The sequence below is a fragment of the Mauremys reevesii genome, linkage group 15 (genome assembly GCF_016161935.1).
Source record: "Mauremys reevesii isolate NIE-2019 linkage group 15, ASM1616193v1, whole genome shotgun sequence".
Lineage (NCBI taxonomy): Eukaryota > Metazoa > Chordata > Testudines > Geoemydidae > Mauremys > Mauremys reevesii.
In genome coordinates, this window is record NC_052637.1 from 28,173,398 (window position 1) to 28,188,834 (window position 15,437).

Below are 15,437 nucleotides of genomic sequence, written 5' to 3' on the forward strand. Positions count from 1 at the left end.
CCACTGAGGTCAGGAGGGGGGGTCTTGGCCTTTCAAGGGCTTTCACTCTGTTATTTGCCTGGGCCATTGCGGGGATCAGAGTCCTGCACTGGGAAGGTTCTTCCAATATCTACCTGCCACCATGCCCTTACCAAAAAAGCATGCTGCAATTTTGCATGATTTCAAGCACAAACCATGTACTTGTCTTCCCATTTTAAAGATCTGGTATAGCAACACCCTAATGCAGAGAGAGACTTCTGTGCATCTGTGGGAGCTCTAGAGTGTTAGAAGAACGGGTGATGAGATTTTACAGCAGGGCAATGGAAGTAAGGGAGCTGAACGGTGCATTTCTTTTTTGCCTGCAAGTCTTTGCTTTCTTGACTTAGTGAACCCGAACAATTCCATTGTGAAAGTGCTCAGAGCAAATTTCCAGCTCAAAGAGGATGAAATGTAGAGGTCTTTTAAAGAAATATTTCCTTAAAAATCATGACTTATTTGATAAATTAAAGAAATAGGTGACTTTGAAATATTCCAGTACCAGGGCTATTAGATAACATGCACAACTCATTCTCTAACTTCTTATTAAATCCCCTGTGCTCAACATCAGAAAAAAACAGAAGATTACTCAAGTTTCCCCGTAGGCTAGAGGAGGCACCCACTCCGTGCTGTCTCGTTTTGATTCTTCTTGCTTTGCTGTATTCTCTTCTTCTTGATTGTCATTCAAGCTGAAAGTACATGGCTACTTTTTCTAGAGCAAATCGGGCATTTTTTTTTTTTGACGGAACGGCTTTTTGTCAGAAAATGCTGATTTATTGAAAGTGTCGGTTTCAACAAACATTCATCCAAAAGGTGTCTCAGGCCCAGGATGAAATTTCTGGAGTGGGAGGTGGGGAGAATGGGATCCACAATAATGAATAACTTACTGGTTAGGGCGCTCACCTGGGATGTGGAAGACTCAGTTTCAAATCATGATTCAAATCAGTCAAACCAGCGATTTGGGCCTGTCCCCAGGTGAGTGCTGTAACCACTGGGCTAATGGTTATTTTGGGATGTGTCTCTCCCTCTTGCATGGTGTTTCACAAAACAGTTTGAAAGGTCTAGTTTTTATCCAGGTGCAGAACAAAAACAAATGTTGAACGCTCTGACTTTTTTTTAATGAAACAGAAATCTCATTTTCCAGCCAGACCCAGCTCTTTCCAAATGGAAAACACATTTAGACTAGAGCTTGCAAGGCAATACAGAAATGCCCATCATGCTTTTAGAGTGGAGACCAGCTTGGGGAGGTTGCCTCTCATGTCACTTGTAGCACACAACTAGAAATGCAAAGCACAATGTTAGTCTTGCTCCAGCTTCCATGTCCTGAGCTGTTCTTGTTCTGTAATATATTCTGGGGCCAATTATTTTGCAGCCTCACTTAAGCTCATAAACAGCTGTTGATAAATATCACTGTTGTTAATGCAGAGCAATTAACATCCAGGTCTGCTTTCCTCTAATGCAAATTTTTATAGCTTATTTCAGATGATACAAGCTCCAACTCTGCTTCCAAGGCAGCAGCAAGGGCTCTCCACGGAAAGCCTTCCTCTTTTATACTGAGTTATTGGCCAAGCAAAGGCTCTTTGCATTGCCATAGCAACTAGCAAATACAGGTAGGCGCTAGGATGAAAACAGGGGCAATGCTCCATGAATGACCAGTTTCTGTCTAGTTTGCTTTAGCATGATACCATCTCCTCTTCTCCACCGCCTGGCATCTTACGTCATTTACCCTGCTGTTAGTAGGAATTAGCCACTCGTTTATGCAAGTTGGTAGCAGTTATACCCACTTTTCACTGACTACTCAAATTGCAAGGGCCCTGGACTAGGTATTGCGAAAACTTGGGTTCTATTCTTGGCTGTGCCACTGACTCACTGGGTGACCTTGGGCAAGTCACTTCCCTGCTTTGCCCCTTAGTTTCTCCAGCTGCATAATTGGGATAACGGTATTAACTACAGCTGGTTGGAAAATGAGATTGAGTGGGTTCTGCAGAACATTTAGCCTGTTCACCTAAAACCGTTTTCAGTTTTCCATTCCTGCAGGCCAATGGAGACAAGGGCACGAGGGTCTGCCTGCATGGAGCACATTGTGGGACTGAGGCCTTAGATTATAAAGCTTCTCAAGACAGGGACTCCATCTTCATGGGAGTTGAGCCAGCACATGGCATGATGGAGCTCTGATTTGGATGGGGGTCTCTAGGTGCTGTTGGGCTATAGATGTTTAATAATCAATCAAATGATCTATCAAACTGTGGAGCAGTCTCCCACAGGAACTGGTGGAAACCTTATAGTTCCAGCTGTTTTAAAACTAGACTGGACAAATGAAGAGAGCACAGCATGGAGAATGATCCAGTGTTGGTCTCAGGGCTAGGATGCAGGCTAGATTCTCTACTGCTCGCCTCTTCTCTCTCTCTGTCTCATAACTTTAGTCTGTAGCGAACCCTAAACTCCATCCACCTTCTGTATGTGATTCGCCTACTTTTAAAACAGGTCTCTCCAGACAGACACTACTCTCCAAGGGCACGGTGCTTCAAGAGCAAGTCACAGCTCCGCTGCGGGTTGCAATATGAAGTGCCCTTTTGCATTGCACTAGACAAAGCAATGGGGATCAGAGTCATCAGGCCTCCCAGGCTGCTTATGCAGTGTATTTGTTTCTGTCAACCGGGAGCCTAGTTTGCTTGCTGCTTTATCATCTCCAGAAGTTTGTAACTCTCCCAGCTCTGTCAAAGGCAGGAGCAGCATCATTGGTGATATGTAGCACTGGCTATCAATATGAGGCACTTCACTTTTATGAGCTGGTTATCCCCAGCCCTCTGGAGAGAGCGAAAGAGAGCGACAGGCTGCTTTGGGCAGTGGGATAACTGCGGTGGTAATGGCTTATTCTGTAACGAACATTTTGGGATGGGGAAATGAGGGTTTGATGGCAGAGAACACCCATAGCTGGGTTAGGAAGTGGGTAACAGAGAGCACTGGGGTTAGGCAGTGGGTAGTCAGACAAGGACGAACCCTGTGGCTAATTAGAAAATGGGCAATAAAAGGCACAGGCTTAAGTCAAGGGAGGACTGGATTTTCCTGCGGCCTGTGTACCTCAGGCTACTGAGCCATGAGGCCTAGAGTCAGCAATGGAGATTACAAGAAAAGGGACCAAGTGCCCTAATTAGCCCTAAATGAAAACAGCGCCTCTTTTGCTTTCCCAGGAACAAAAGGCAGGGGGGTTACGTTTTCTTTTCTCTTCCACAGAAGACAAGGCTGCTTTTATTCTAGCAGCCAATGTTCCCGCCTCTTGTGGCAAGCAGGGACTCTCTGATGCCTGGAACCACGCAGTCTCCTAGGAGAGGCACTAGCTTCATTTGTTCTTGTCCATCTGATCTTTACTGATTAGGATTCTTTGCCTGAAACAAAAACACTTTGCATGAAGTTAGAATCAGGGTGTGACCCTTTGACAGACATGCAATGGGCTGGGGCATTTAGCATCCAAGGTGATCAGGTGCACGGTGTCTAGCCTGGAAAAATCACTTCTGATGCTGAATGAGAGTGCCAGATCTATTTACCTCATATGCTCTGCAGTTGTAGAGCGTTTCAGCTGTGCCACTGTAGCCCATAGCCAATGTCGTGCCTATACCTGATCCACAGATGCTATGAGTCTATTACTGCTGGAAGCTAGTAGGTTGAGAATCTGTTTTCACTGCAGAGTTAACTTGAGTTATCTATGCTCAAATTACTGCTCTGGATTTAGCTGAGTTTGAGTGAGGCTATGTCTACACTTAAACGGCTGTGCCACTATAGTGTTTCAGTGTTGTCACTCACTACAGTGAGAGGAGGGGATCTCACGTTAGTGCAGCTAATCAACCTCCCCGAGAGTCAGTAGCTAGGTTGATGGAAGAATTCTTCCATCGACCTAGCACTGTCTACACTGCGGGGCTAGATCAGTTTAACCATGTCTCTCAGCCGGATGGATTTTTCACACCCCTGACCGACGTAGCTGGGTCGATCTAACTTTTTAGTGTAGATCTGGCCTGAGTGTGTCCACACGGCAAAATAATATCTGAACTGCTGTGTCTGCACTGGCTCTATGCTCACTCATGTGTGGCCCTAAGATTTCTGGGAGGCATAGTCCATGGTTCTTTGTACTACAGTAAGCTGAGCCTCTGTATGAATTCTTTCCTAATTGTCTGAAAACTTGTTCATCTTTTCTGAGCACATGGTGGAATGGTGGGAAAGCATTGGAAGACTAGTGGCACTTAAGAGGAGCTAGGTTTCTAAGGAGATGTACTCACTACAGCCCCAGTAGACCAGCCAACTTCTGTTAAACACACTATTACTCTCGACTTATTGGGGTTTGTGTGTGGATGGGACTTGAGTTACGGGCAACACTTGAGTTATAACTCAAGTTAACTTAGTGCTTTAGCGTCTTATGCTTTTGCTTTGAAGATCCTGGTTTCAATCTCCAGTAATATCTAATACAATAGTCAATATAGCATTATGGCAACCAGAATGTTTCAACCCTTTAATTAGAAGCCTCCACTTGCTTCTATCATGTTGTGTGTCTGGTTGGTATTGTCACTGGCAATGTAGCGACTATCATGTCAGAAGGGAAAATGGCTTGGTGATGGGGCTTGTCATCACGAAGTTGGAGGCAGGAAACTGGGAGCCAGAGCGCCTGGGTTCTGTTGCTCAGATCTGTCACTGAACTGCTTGTGACTGTGCATTGCATAACTTGCAGCATGAGTTGATGTGATGCGTATGAGCGGAGGTTTAACAACTAGACCATGTTGTCTGTTATAGATGCTGTGAATTAGAAGAAAAAGACTCTAACCACAGACTGACTAACTTTCTTAGTCAGCTTTGAAAAACCTCATCCTCGAGTTCCAGGATTCAAAGGCCTTATAGAATTTCTCTTATGCTCACAGGGGAATGAGGAGCTGGGGTGTGTCTGAGCAAGGAGCATCTTGGGGAAAACATGTATTAAAATTTCTACAATTTGAAAATGGCCCTATCTCGTCTACTCCTTCTTTGCGGTCACTGTAGGACACAGGGAGAAGGCAACTTTATGATCTGGACAGTGAGTATAGGAGCCTAAGAGGGTATTGTTGTGACCTTGGAAACTTTAATGATTATTTTTATTGTTCGTATTACCATAGCGCCTAGGAGCCCTTGTCACAGACCAGGACCCCATTGTGCTAGGCGCTGTACAACTAAAGAACAAAGATTCCTGCCTAAAAACTTATACTTAGCTTATAAGACAAGAGACAACAGATGGATATAGACAAGGAAACAATGAGACATTACTGGTCAACCTTACAGACAATCGTTCTTGAGTTTGACCCCGTACATCAACCTTCATTCCACTGCTTATGCAATTTGCCCCCTCCCTTCACGGGTTTTCAGGCTCTGATTGCAGCCAGCAGTTGCCATGTGGTCTGATCGCTGATGGCTGTGTAAAATCTGGGGTCTCTGGGGCCGAATGAAGGGAAAGTGTTGCCATTGTGTGTTATGCAATTATTACAGTCTCACCCATCAGAGATGACCTGGGCCTTATCACTAACACACACACACATACACAATTGAGTTTTTTCTAATCCTTTCCTTTTGTGCCCATTATCTTGTTTAAATATTGTTATTCTTTTTCCTTTCCTGGAAACCACCAGGGCTCCGATAGCGCTTTGGGTGATTGCATAAAGGAGTCTCGGCTCCTAGCTCTGTGCGGTATGCTTGCATGGACAGGGGAAGTAGAATGTCTATGTGTTGCTTGTGTGTTCATGTTGTGCTGCTGCCTCTTACCTCCAGACCCCACTGGAGATATTGGCTGCCCCCTTGTCCTGCAATGGCTGGAGCATCATCCGTAATGTGTTTAATTAAAAGCTGCCTTACCAGTGCTGCAGTACCAGACCTTAAGTGTTCAGTTCATGGTGTTGGTGTCATATTCATTGTCGTTAGGCCCTGCAATGGATTCTATACATTTTATAGAAAAAGGGGACTGAGGTGGTATGGGCTGAAACCAGACTGCAAATCCCTTGTGTTCATGGGCATATTTGTGTCTGAGCTTTGTGCTGTGGTGCCAGCACAACTGCCAGCCATGACTGAACGTTCTGGAGATTTCAAGTTTCCTTCTGATTCCATTGAGATAGGTGCTCTGGATTCTGGGTGCAGCTCGGAACCGCTTGAGTCTGAAACTCTGCCCTGGAGATTTTGCAGATAGGCTTTCCTAGGAGACTTCCAGAACATCCTTCTAGTCAGGCTGATTTTGGGGTATCCTCAGCCTTTCTCATGGGGTTTCAGCACTTTTGGTATTGACTGGAACCTGGAAGTAAAAAATAGACACAAAAATGAAACCTAATGGGATCAAAGTGACGTGAACTGCTTCAAACCTCCAGTTCAGTTTGGCCTTTAGGGGACTGTTCAGGGAGGGACCAGAGGTCATGTTATTTGATCCAAACTACTTTGTTCATCTTATTTTCTCCCCGAAATGGTCAACTATTTGGGCTTGCCTACACAAGAAATTTTCACCAACTTAAGGTGTGATTTTTAAACCAGTTTAGTAAAACTAGTGAAAACGGCTGTGTGGACACTTACTTCTGATTAAACCAGGTTTATTTTGGTTTAGTGTGAGTTGATTTAGGAACAGCTTTAAGCTAAACCAAAATGAGTGTCCACACAGGGGTTAACACTAAATGGATCTAAAAACTAATTTAAGTTAAACTGGTGCAACGCGTATATGTAAACACTACCTTTTGGTGTCATTTTCTTGGAGGGCACGGGATTCTGTCAGCATTTGGTAATTGATTGGTACAATTTGGCAAAACTAGGACCGCTCTGGAAATCTGTGTCCTGCTGCTGCTTTGAATGTTTCTAATCCTTACAAACCACCCTGCGTTCCTAGGATCCACGTTTGGTTTAAGGGTGAGGCAAAGTAGCTGTCGACGCATTGTCAGTGAGCTTGCACAGAACCAGATGAGGTTCATTTCTGCTCAGTTATGCTAGGGATGCATTTGGTCTGTTGTGTCCTGGCGCACTGAGAATGGCAGCTGTCTCTTTCTGTCCTGCCAGCCGCACTCGATACTCCAGGAACATTCAGCTCCCTTCTCTTCACTCTCCAACCACAGAATGTGGGCTCCGGGGTTTAGGCACACAGCAGGCTCCCCAGACAGGGCTCTGCTCTGGGGTTTGGACACAGCAGGCTCCCCAGACAAGGCTCTGCTCCAAGGTTTGGGCGCAGAGCCAGCTCCCCAGACAAGGCTCTGCTCAGCTTCAATTAAGCTGTGTGCCTGTGGGCAGAATATGTCACATTGAAGCTGCTTTCCACTGCTTTGATTTCAGCATTCAAGGTACAGGCCTGTGCTGTAGACCAGGAAGGAGGAGGGCTCTGAAACACACACACTGGAAGACATTCATTGTCTGTTTGCTTTGTTTTTCCTTTGGTTTGTTTTTGCTACAGGGAAGCCTCAGACATTGGGGATCAAAGCCTAGAGTCCCCTGCTATAATAATTTGAAAGCTTGAGCAGTTGTTTCCTGTATATTCACGGGCTATGTTGAAGGGCAGAGTTGGCAGATGCACCCCTAGCCTTGTGCAAGTGCAGTGAAGCACAGATGTTCACCTGCTAGCAAATACACTGCGATAGTGTGGGCAACTGGCCAAATGGACTTCGAACAGAAATAGCAGGGAGCTGGGCAGGGGCGGTGGGGTGCATCCTAATTGTATCCGGCATCAGTGGGAGAGTCACTGTAAACAGCCCCTATCATTACAGACCTGGCCTACAGACCACAGCTACAGCAATGCCATTCTTCGCTTTCCATGGAGTGAGTCAGACACCCCAGGACTCGGCCAAGCAAAATTGTATTTACACTGGTATCAGACTGCAGACCAGAAATCAATCTAGCCAAGCACAACACAGCCAGGGGAGGGGCAGCAGCCTTAATTAGCTGTTTCTGAGAGCACTCCGAGGGCGAGGGCCGTTGGCAGGCTGCACATCACCAGGATGAACCCAGGGCTGCAGCACTGATCAGCTGTTCGCCTCTGGCTGCAGTCTGTCTGTGAGAGCATGCGCTGCCAGGAACACCTGTGCTTTGTGAGCATCCCTGCCCTACTCCCCCCGCCCCAAAAGGGCCCCTTCTCAGGGCAGGATTATTTATAATGAAGACTGATTGATTGCTGTGGAGAACAGTGGAGGTTATTGAAAATGGAATAAGCTGGGTCCCTAGAGGAGGACTGGGACAATAGATTTGATAAGCCTTAATACCGCAAAGCTAAATTAATTTCTGGAGGGGTTTAAATAAAAGTGTGTGGATCTCAAGCAAATCTACATCAGGGGAGAGAAGGGGGACTGAGCAGAAGGATCTTCCAGGAACTGCCTGGTTCAGAAAGGCAGGGGATGGATGAAGTCTTGTTGGTGGCTTGGCAGGCTGGTCTGGTGGGAGGGATGGGCTCTTGCTTTAAATACATTTATATAGTAATGTATGAATTCCCACAGTGCCAAGAGAGAGCCTTGGAGAAGGGAGCCCTCTATTTATCCACAGAAGAGGCACAGCATAGGCACTGGCCATAGGAACTTCCCACCCCTGGTTTAGAAGTGGTGCCTCCAGAGGCCAGAGTTGAGTTTATTTTCCAGGCCCATTCAAGCTCTGGCCCCGCTGTTGAGCCGGCTGGGAAGGAGGACGGTTTGGTGGTTTTCTGTGGTGTGAAGAGAAATGCCTCCCTTTTGAATGAAACACTGTGGCGCCCGGGCCAGCTCAGTCTGTGCTTTACATGAGCCATCCTCGTTGCGCATGCCATAACAAAGATAACTCCTGCAGTTTTAAACATGCCACCCACCCACACCTCACCAATCCCCATGAGGTATGCACAGAGGGCCCTGGAGCAGAGGGTAGACCTGGTCAGACACCGAGGCTACGTCTCCACTGTGCAGACTACAGGGGTGTGACATGCACAGAGCACCAAAACGCTCTAATTGTCCTATGTGGATGCTGCTGGCATGGACTAAAACATGTACTTTGTGTTAGCACCATGTTCTTCAAACAGGACTACATTACTGAAAACTAGGTACCGTGTAGTTCACGCTGGCAGTAGCCACATACGGCAGCTAGAGTGCAACATTTTGGTGCGCTCTGAAATTCACACCCCTGTAGGCTGCACTGCGGTATAGTGTAGACAAGGCCTGACTGATTCATGTCCTCTAGACCAGCGGTTCTCAGACTGAGGTCCGTGGATCCGTGAGTCATGTGCGGGGCCGCTGTTCAGCCTCGCGCAGGAGGTGCTGGGAGAGAGGGGGAGGAGCGGAGACAAGGCGCACTCGGGAGAGGGGGTGGAAAGAGGCAGGGAAGAGGAGGAGCAGGGGTGAAGCGGCAGTGGGAAGAGGTAGGGTGGGGCTGGGGCCTTGGGGATATAGTTGCCAACTGTCTAATCACACAAACGCAACCCCCCCTTGCCCCGCCCTCTTCCCTGCCCCTGCCCTGAGGCCCTGCCCTTTCTCCAAGGCCCTGCTCATTCCATTCGTCATTGCTCGCTCTCTCCCACCCTCACTCACCTTCACGGGGCTGGGGCAGGGGGTTGGGGTGTGGGAGGGGGGTGAGGGCTGGGGCCGGGCAGCACTTACCTTGGTGCACTGAGGCTAAGGCAGGCTCTCTGCTGGCCCTGGCCCTGGCCTCATGCTGCTCCCGGAAGCAGCTGGCACGGCCCTGTGGCCCCTGGGGGTTAGGCAGGTGACTCTGCCTGCTGCCCCTGCCTGCAGGCACCACCCCTGGAGCTCCTATTGGCTGCAGTTCCTGGCCAATGGGCGCTGTGGAGTCAATGCTCGAGGTGGGGACAGCATGTGGAGACCTCCTGCCACCCCCCCGGGGGCCGCAGGGTAGGCTGCCGGTTGAGCTCCTGCCGGCATGCCTGCGGCAGGTCCACGTCATGCCTGCGGCAGGTCTAGAGCCGCCCCTGGCCGCAGGGACATGCCAGCTGCTTCTGGGAGCAGCGTGGGGCCAGAGTCAGGGCAGGCAGGGAGCCTGACTCAGCTGCGCTGCGCCGCCAGACTTTTAGCGCCTAAAATCTCTCGGTTTGGCTTCAGTAGCCTCTAGGAGATAGAGCCTGATTCTGAGAGATTCCCGGCGAAACCAGGAGGGTTGGCAACGCTATGTTGGGGAAAGGGGGTGGAGTGGGGGCTTAGCACCCCTGGGGAAAATTAGAAGCTGGTTTGTGGGTCCATGAAAATTTTTAAATCAAAATTGGGGGGGGGAGGTGTCCTTGGCTTGCTAAAGTTTGAGAACTGCTGCTCTAGAAAATGAGCTCACTTTTTCAACTCTTATTCCAGCCCTGCCCCTTTCCACAGGATAATGCCAGCTGGGAGGCAGCGAGCCTATATGGTCCCTGTCGGAATGGATGCAGTGGGGTGGAAAGAAACACAAGTAACCAACTCCTCAACAAAATAAGAAGGGGAAGGGCTACACAAGAACAAGGATCACCTAATTTATGGGGAACAAAGAATGCAAAAATAGGCACTCAAGTGCAGGGCCTGGGGCAAAATGATGGAACCAGAAGGGAACATTAAGCAGAGAACCTTGACAACTCCCATTTTCCATGAGCGCTTGCGGGCAGCCCGACGCTCTGGAAGCTCTGTGAAGGGTACCCAGAATGGCCAAGTATCAGAGGGGTAGCCGTGTTAGTCTGGTTCTGTAGAAGCAGCAAAGAATCCTGTGGCACCTTATAGACTAACAGAATGGCCAGTAAGTTAGCAAGGCAGCCCTGCCTCCAATACATAAATGCATAGAATGCTAGCGCCATCTAGTGTGGGCTTCTAACACCAGCCAATTGCCATCTGAAGCCATGCACCCAATTTCCTGCTCACTATGCTGTTTGTAACTCAAGTTATGTCACTGGAGTTATTCCTGACTTACACACCCCAGTGTAAGCAGGAAAGAAACAGCTCCTAGGTCTTCTCCCACCACTGATCACTCACCATCTGATCTCAGTTCTGTCAGCTAGGCTTTATTTTTCTGCCAGTAGTATTCACTATCATCCTATATCATGTGTCTTTAGAGGGGAAAACAGGGTGTTTTATGTATGAAGCTGGTTCTAAGCACAAACCTGAAATATATGAGACGACCCATAACACTTCCTATTGCAATCATTGCCGCTCCCATTTTCCTGTGGATAAAAAGTTGAGTGGAACTTTGCCACTGCCATGTCTGCCTAAAGCCCCAGTGCAGCAGAAGTCCTGCTATGCTATGGCTACTTCCGTGCTGGGAAAGGCACATGGTCATGTTTGCAGGCTTTGAAGAGCTGGCTACCATTTCTCAGCATATCCAAGCCAGGAGGTCTAATGAAGACCACTCATCTGACAGGTGCTTTACTCTACGTACTAAGGAGGACAATTTTATTGCTTACTCTGAGGGTTGTTGCCATCTTTCATGATTTTATTGAAGCTCACAATGGTTTCCTAAAGCCCCAGCTCCTGGAGCCATGTGAATATGTGAGAATCACAGCTGCCACTAAAAATAAAATAAAATAGAAGGAAGCTTCTATCCCTTGGGTTGCAGAGAGAAGTTTGAGCCTGAGACCCAAGGGCACCTCAAAGGCTCAGAAGCCAGAAGAGAAAGAGAGCCCAGAATGTATTATTTTTTAGAAGCTCATAATTTTTAGGAGCCTGGCTTATAATTTCTGAATGCTTGGAAATACCGACTTTGCTTTGCCCACTCTTGAACTGGGGAAAAAGCAGAGCTGGCAAACTGTTCTCATGCTGGCAAGCACAGTTCAGCATTGGCTGGCTGGCGCCAGAATAGACTATGTGCAATTTCCAAAGGCATAACTGTGCCTAACTGTTCAGGCCCCAACTCCCATTGACCCTCAGTAGGAGTTGGGTGCCTAAATTCCCTATCCGCCTTTGAAAAGCTCCCCCAGGTTACTTAAATGGGGCTCTCCATCTCTAGCTGCTGCTCTTTAGAGACTCATTCACCAGCGGCCCCTTGCGGGGGGGTCACATGGCGTGAAGCTGCATGATTACACCAGCTTTGGAGTTAATGGAGCGCTGCTCCTTCCCTCACCGCTCGGAAACCCCGCCTTGTCCATAAAATAAACCCGGGTCTCACTAGAACTTCACACTCTCTGCGTCACCTGCCTTCCCTTGTAATGTATGGCTTGCTCTAGCTCCCACTGACGTTAATAGCAAAACTCCCCTTGACGTCACTAGAAGGCAGTCCGGGCCTACATCCCCTAGGCTTATTCTGTGAAGCAGTTGACGCTTGTTTTTGTCCTCCCTTGGGTAGGGCCTTGATTTGCTGATCATAGAATCATAAAATTCAAGATCAGAAGGGACCATTATGCTCATCTAGTCTGACCTCCTGCACGATGCAGGCCACATAAGCCGATCCACCCACTCCTGAACTATTTCTCTCCCTTGACTCTGCTGTTGAATGCTCCAAATCATGATTTAAAGACTTCAAGTAGCAGATAATCCACCAGCAAGCGACCCCTGCCCCATGCTTCGGAGGAAGGCTAAAAACCTCCAGGGCCACTGCCAATCTACCCTGGAGGAAAATTCCTTCCTGACCCCAAATATGGTGATCAGCTGAACCCCGAGCATGTGGGCAAGACTCTCCAGCCAGACCCTCTGGAAAAGGCTAACAATATCCCAACATTGACCCTTTGTACTAATTACCAGTGTGGCACGTTATTGACCTATTGACTAAACCCGTTATCCTATCATACCATCCCCTCCATAAACTTATCCAGCTTAATCTTAAAGGTCCTTCGCCCCCACTGTTTCCCTCGTAGGCTGTTCCAGAATTGCACTCCTCTGATGGTTAGAAACCTTCGTCTAATTTCAAGCCTAAATTTCCTGACTGATAATTTATATCCGTTTGTCCTCGTGTCCACATTAGCACTGAGCTGAAATAATTCCTCTCCTTCCCTGGTATTTATCCCTCTGATATATTTAAAGAGTGCAATCATATCTCCTCTTATCCTTCTTTTGGTTAAGGAAAACAAACCGAGCTCCTCAAGTCTCCTTTCATACAACAGGCTTTCCATTCCTCGGATCATTCTAGTGGCCCTTCTTTGTATCCATTCCAGTTTGAATTCATCCTTCTTAAACATGGGAGACCAAAACTGCACACAATACTCCAAATGAGGTCTCACCAACGCCTTATATAACGGGACTAGCACCTCCTTAATCTCTACTAGAAATACCTCGCCTAATGCATCCCAAGACCGCATTAGCTTTTTTAACGGCCACATCACATTGCCTACTCATAGTCAATCAACCAGGACTCCTAGGTCCTTCTCCTCCTCCGTTACTTCCAACTGGTGCGTCCCCAGCTTATAACTAAAATTCTTGTTAGGCATCCCTAAATGCATAACCTTACACTTCTCATTATTGAATTTCATCCTGTTACTAATACACCAGTTTACAAGGTCATCCAAATCTCCCTGGAGGATATCCCAATCCTTTTCCAAATTGGCAATACCTCCCAACTTGGTGTCATCCGCAAACTTTATCAGCCCACTCCTACTTTTGGTTCCGAGGTCAGCGATAAATAGATAAAATAAAATCGGACCCAAAACCGAACCTTGAGGAACTCCACTGGTAACCCCCCTCCAACCCGACAGATCACCCTTCAATACGACCCTCTGCAGTCTCCCCTTTAACCAGCTCCTTATCCACCTCTGGATTTTCATTTCGATCCCCATCTTTTCCAATTTAACCAGTAATTCCTCATGCGGTACCGTATCAAACGCCTTACTGAAATCAAGATATATTAGATCCACCGCATTTCCCTTGTCTAAAAAATCTGTTACTTTCTCAAAGAAGGAGATCAGGTTGGTTTGGCACGATCTACCTTTCGTAAAACCATGCTGTAATTTGTCCCAGTTGCCATCGGCCTCAAGGTCCGTAACCACTCTCTCCTTTAAAATTTTTTCCATGACTTTGCATACTACAGATGTTAAACTAACAGGCCTGTAGTTACCTGGGTCACTTTTTTTCCCCTTCTTGAATATAGGAACTATATTAGCTAATCTCCAGTCAAACGGTACAACCCCCGAGTTTAGAGATTTATTAAAAATCATTGCTAACGGACTTGCAATTTCACTCGCCTATTCTAGGATGAAGATTATCCGGGCCCCCTGATTTACTTCCGTTAAGCTGTTCAAGTTTGGCTTCTACCTCAGATACCGTAATGTCTACCCCCATATCTTCATTCCCGTCAGTCCCTCTACCACTATTCCTTAGCCCTTCATTAGCCTCATTAAAGACCGAGGCAAAATATTCGTTTAGATATTGTGCCATGCCAAGATTATCCCTAATCTCCACTCCGTTTAAAGTTTTAAGCGGGCCCACTTCTTCCTTCTTGGTTTTCTTCCTATTTATATGGCTAAAAAACCTTTTGCTATTGGTTTTAATCCCCTTCGCTAGGTCCATCTCCACCTGGCTCTTTGCCTTTCTCACTGCTTCCGTACACCCTCTGACCTCAATAAGGTAGGGTTCTTTGCTGATCCGTCCCATTTTCCAGTCCTTGTACGCTTTCTGGTTTTTTCTTAATCACCCCTCTGAGACGCTTGCTCATCCAGCTCGGTCTAAAACTGCTACCTACGAACTGTTTTCCCTTTCTCGGGATACAGGCCTCTGACAGCTCCTGCAACTTCAACCTGAAGTAACCCCAGGCGTCTTCCGCCTTTAGATCCCTAAATATGTTAGTCCAATCCACTTCCCTAACTAGTCGCCTTAATTTAGTAAAGTTAGTCCTTTTGAAATCGTAAACCTTTGGGCTTGGCTACACTTACAAGTTGCAGCGCTGGGAGTTACAGCGCTGCTCATGCAGCTGTGTAAGGGCCAGCGCTGGAGTGTGGCCACACTGACAGCTACCAGCGCTGCAGTGTGGCCACACTTGCAGCACTTTCCAGCGCTGTATTGAGAGGTGCATTGTGGGCAGCTATCCCACAGAACACCTCGTCCCGTTTTGGCGCCGTTTTGGCGCTGAGTATTGTGGGAAGGGGAAGGAAGTGTGCGGGTCATTCCGCTTCCTGTTTGCCAGCGCCCCGTGGTGCATCGCTTCACATCCCAGCATTCATTCCGGCAGCGTTTGGCGCCATTGTGAGTGTCTTTCTGTTACTCTCTGTGAATCGCGATTTCTGTGGCAAATGGAGCCCGATCTGCTGAGGACTCTGCTGATGAGTGTCACCAGCACAACACGTTTGGCAGTCGAGCTATTCCTTCAGCTCCAAAGTGACAGTGAGGAGTCCGGCGATGATATCAATATGGATTTGTCTGCGTGTGACACTAGAGTGCTTGCGGCATTCACGGAAATGCTCAGCACCGTTGAACGCCGCTTTGGGGCTCGGGAAACAAGCACTGAGTGGTGGGATCACATCGTCATGGAAGTCTGGGATGACGAGCAGTGGCTGCAGAACTTTCGTATGAGAAAAGCCACTTTCATGGGACTGTGTGCTGAGC

The 15,437-nt window shown here is 47.6% G+C and overlaps 1 protein-coding gene across 2 annotated transcripts in view; it reads right to left on the bottom strand.

Annotated features, from left to right (window-relative positions):
• Positions 1-6,249: 6,249 nt before the first annotated feature.
• Positions 6,250-15,437, bottom strand: part of SEC14L1 (SEC14 like lipid binding 1) — a 101,038-nt gene continuing 91,850 nt past the window's right edge. For both annotated transcript variants that reach the window (XM_039501306.1, XM_039501305.1), the window contains exon 17: positions 6,250-6,310. In XM_039501306.1, the coding sequence (XP_039357240.1) occupies positions 6,265-6,310 (46 nt within the window). In that variant the 3' untranslated portion in view covers positions 6,250-6,264. The remainder of the gene's footprint in view (positions 6,311-15,437) is intronic.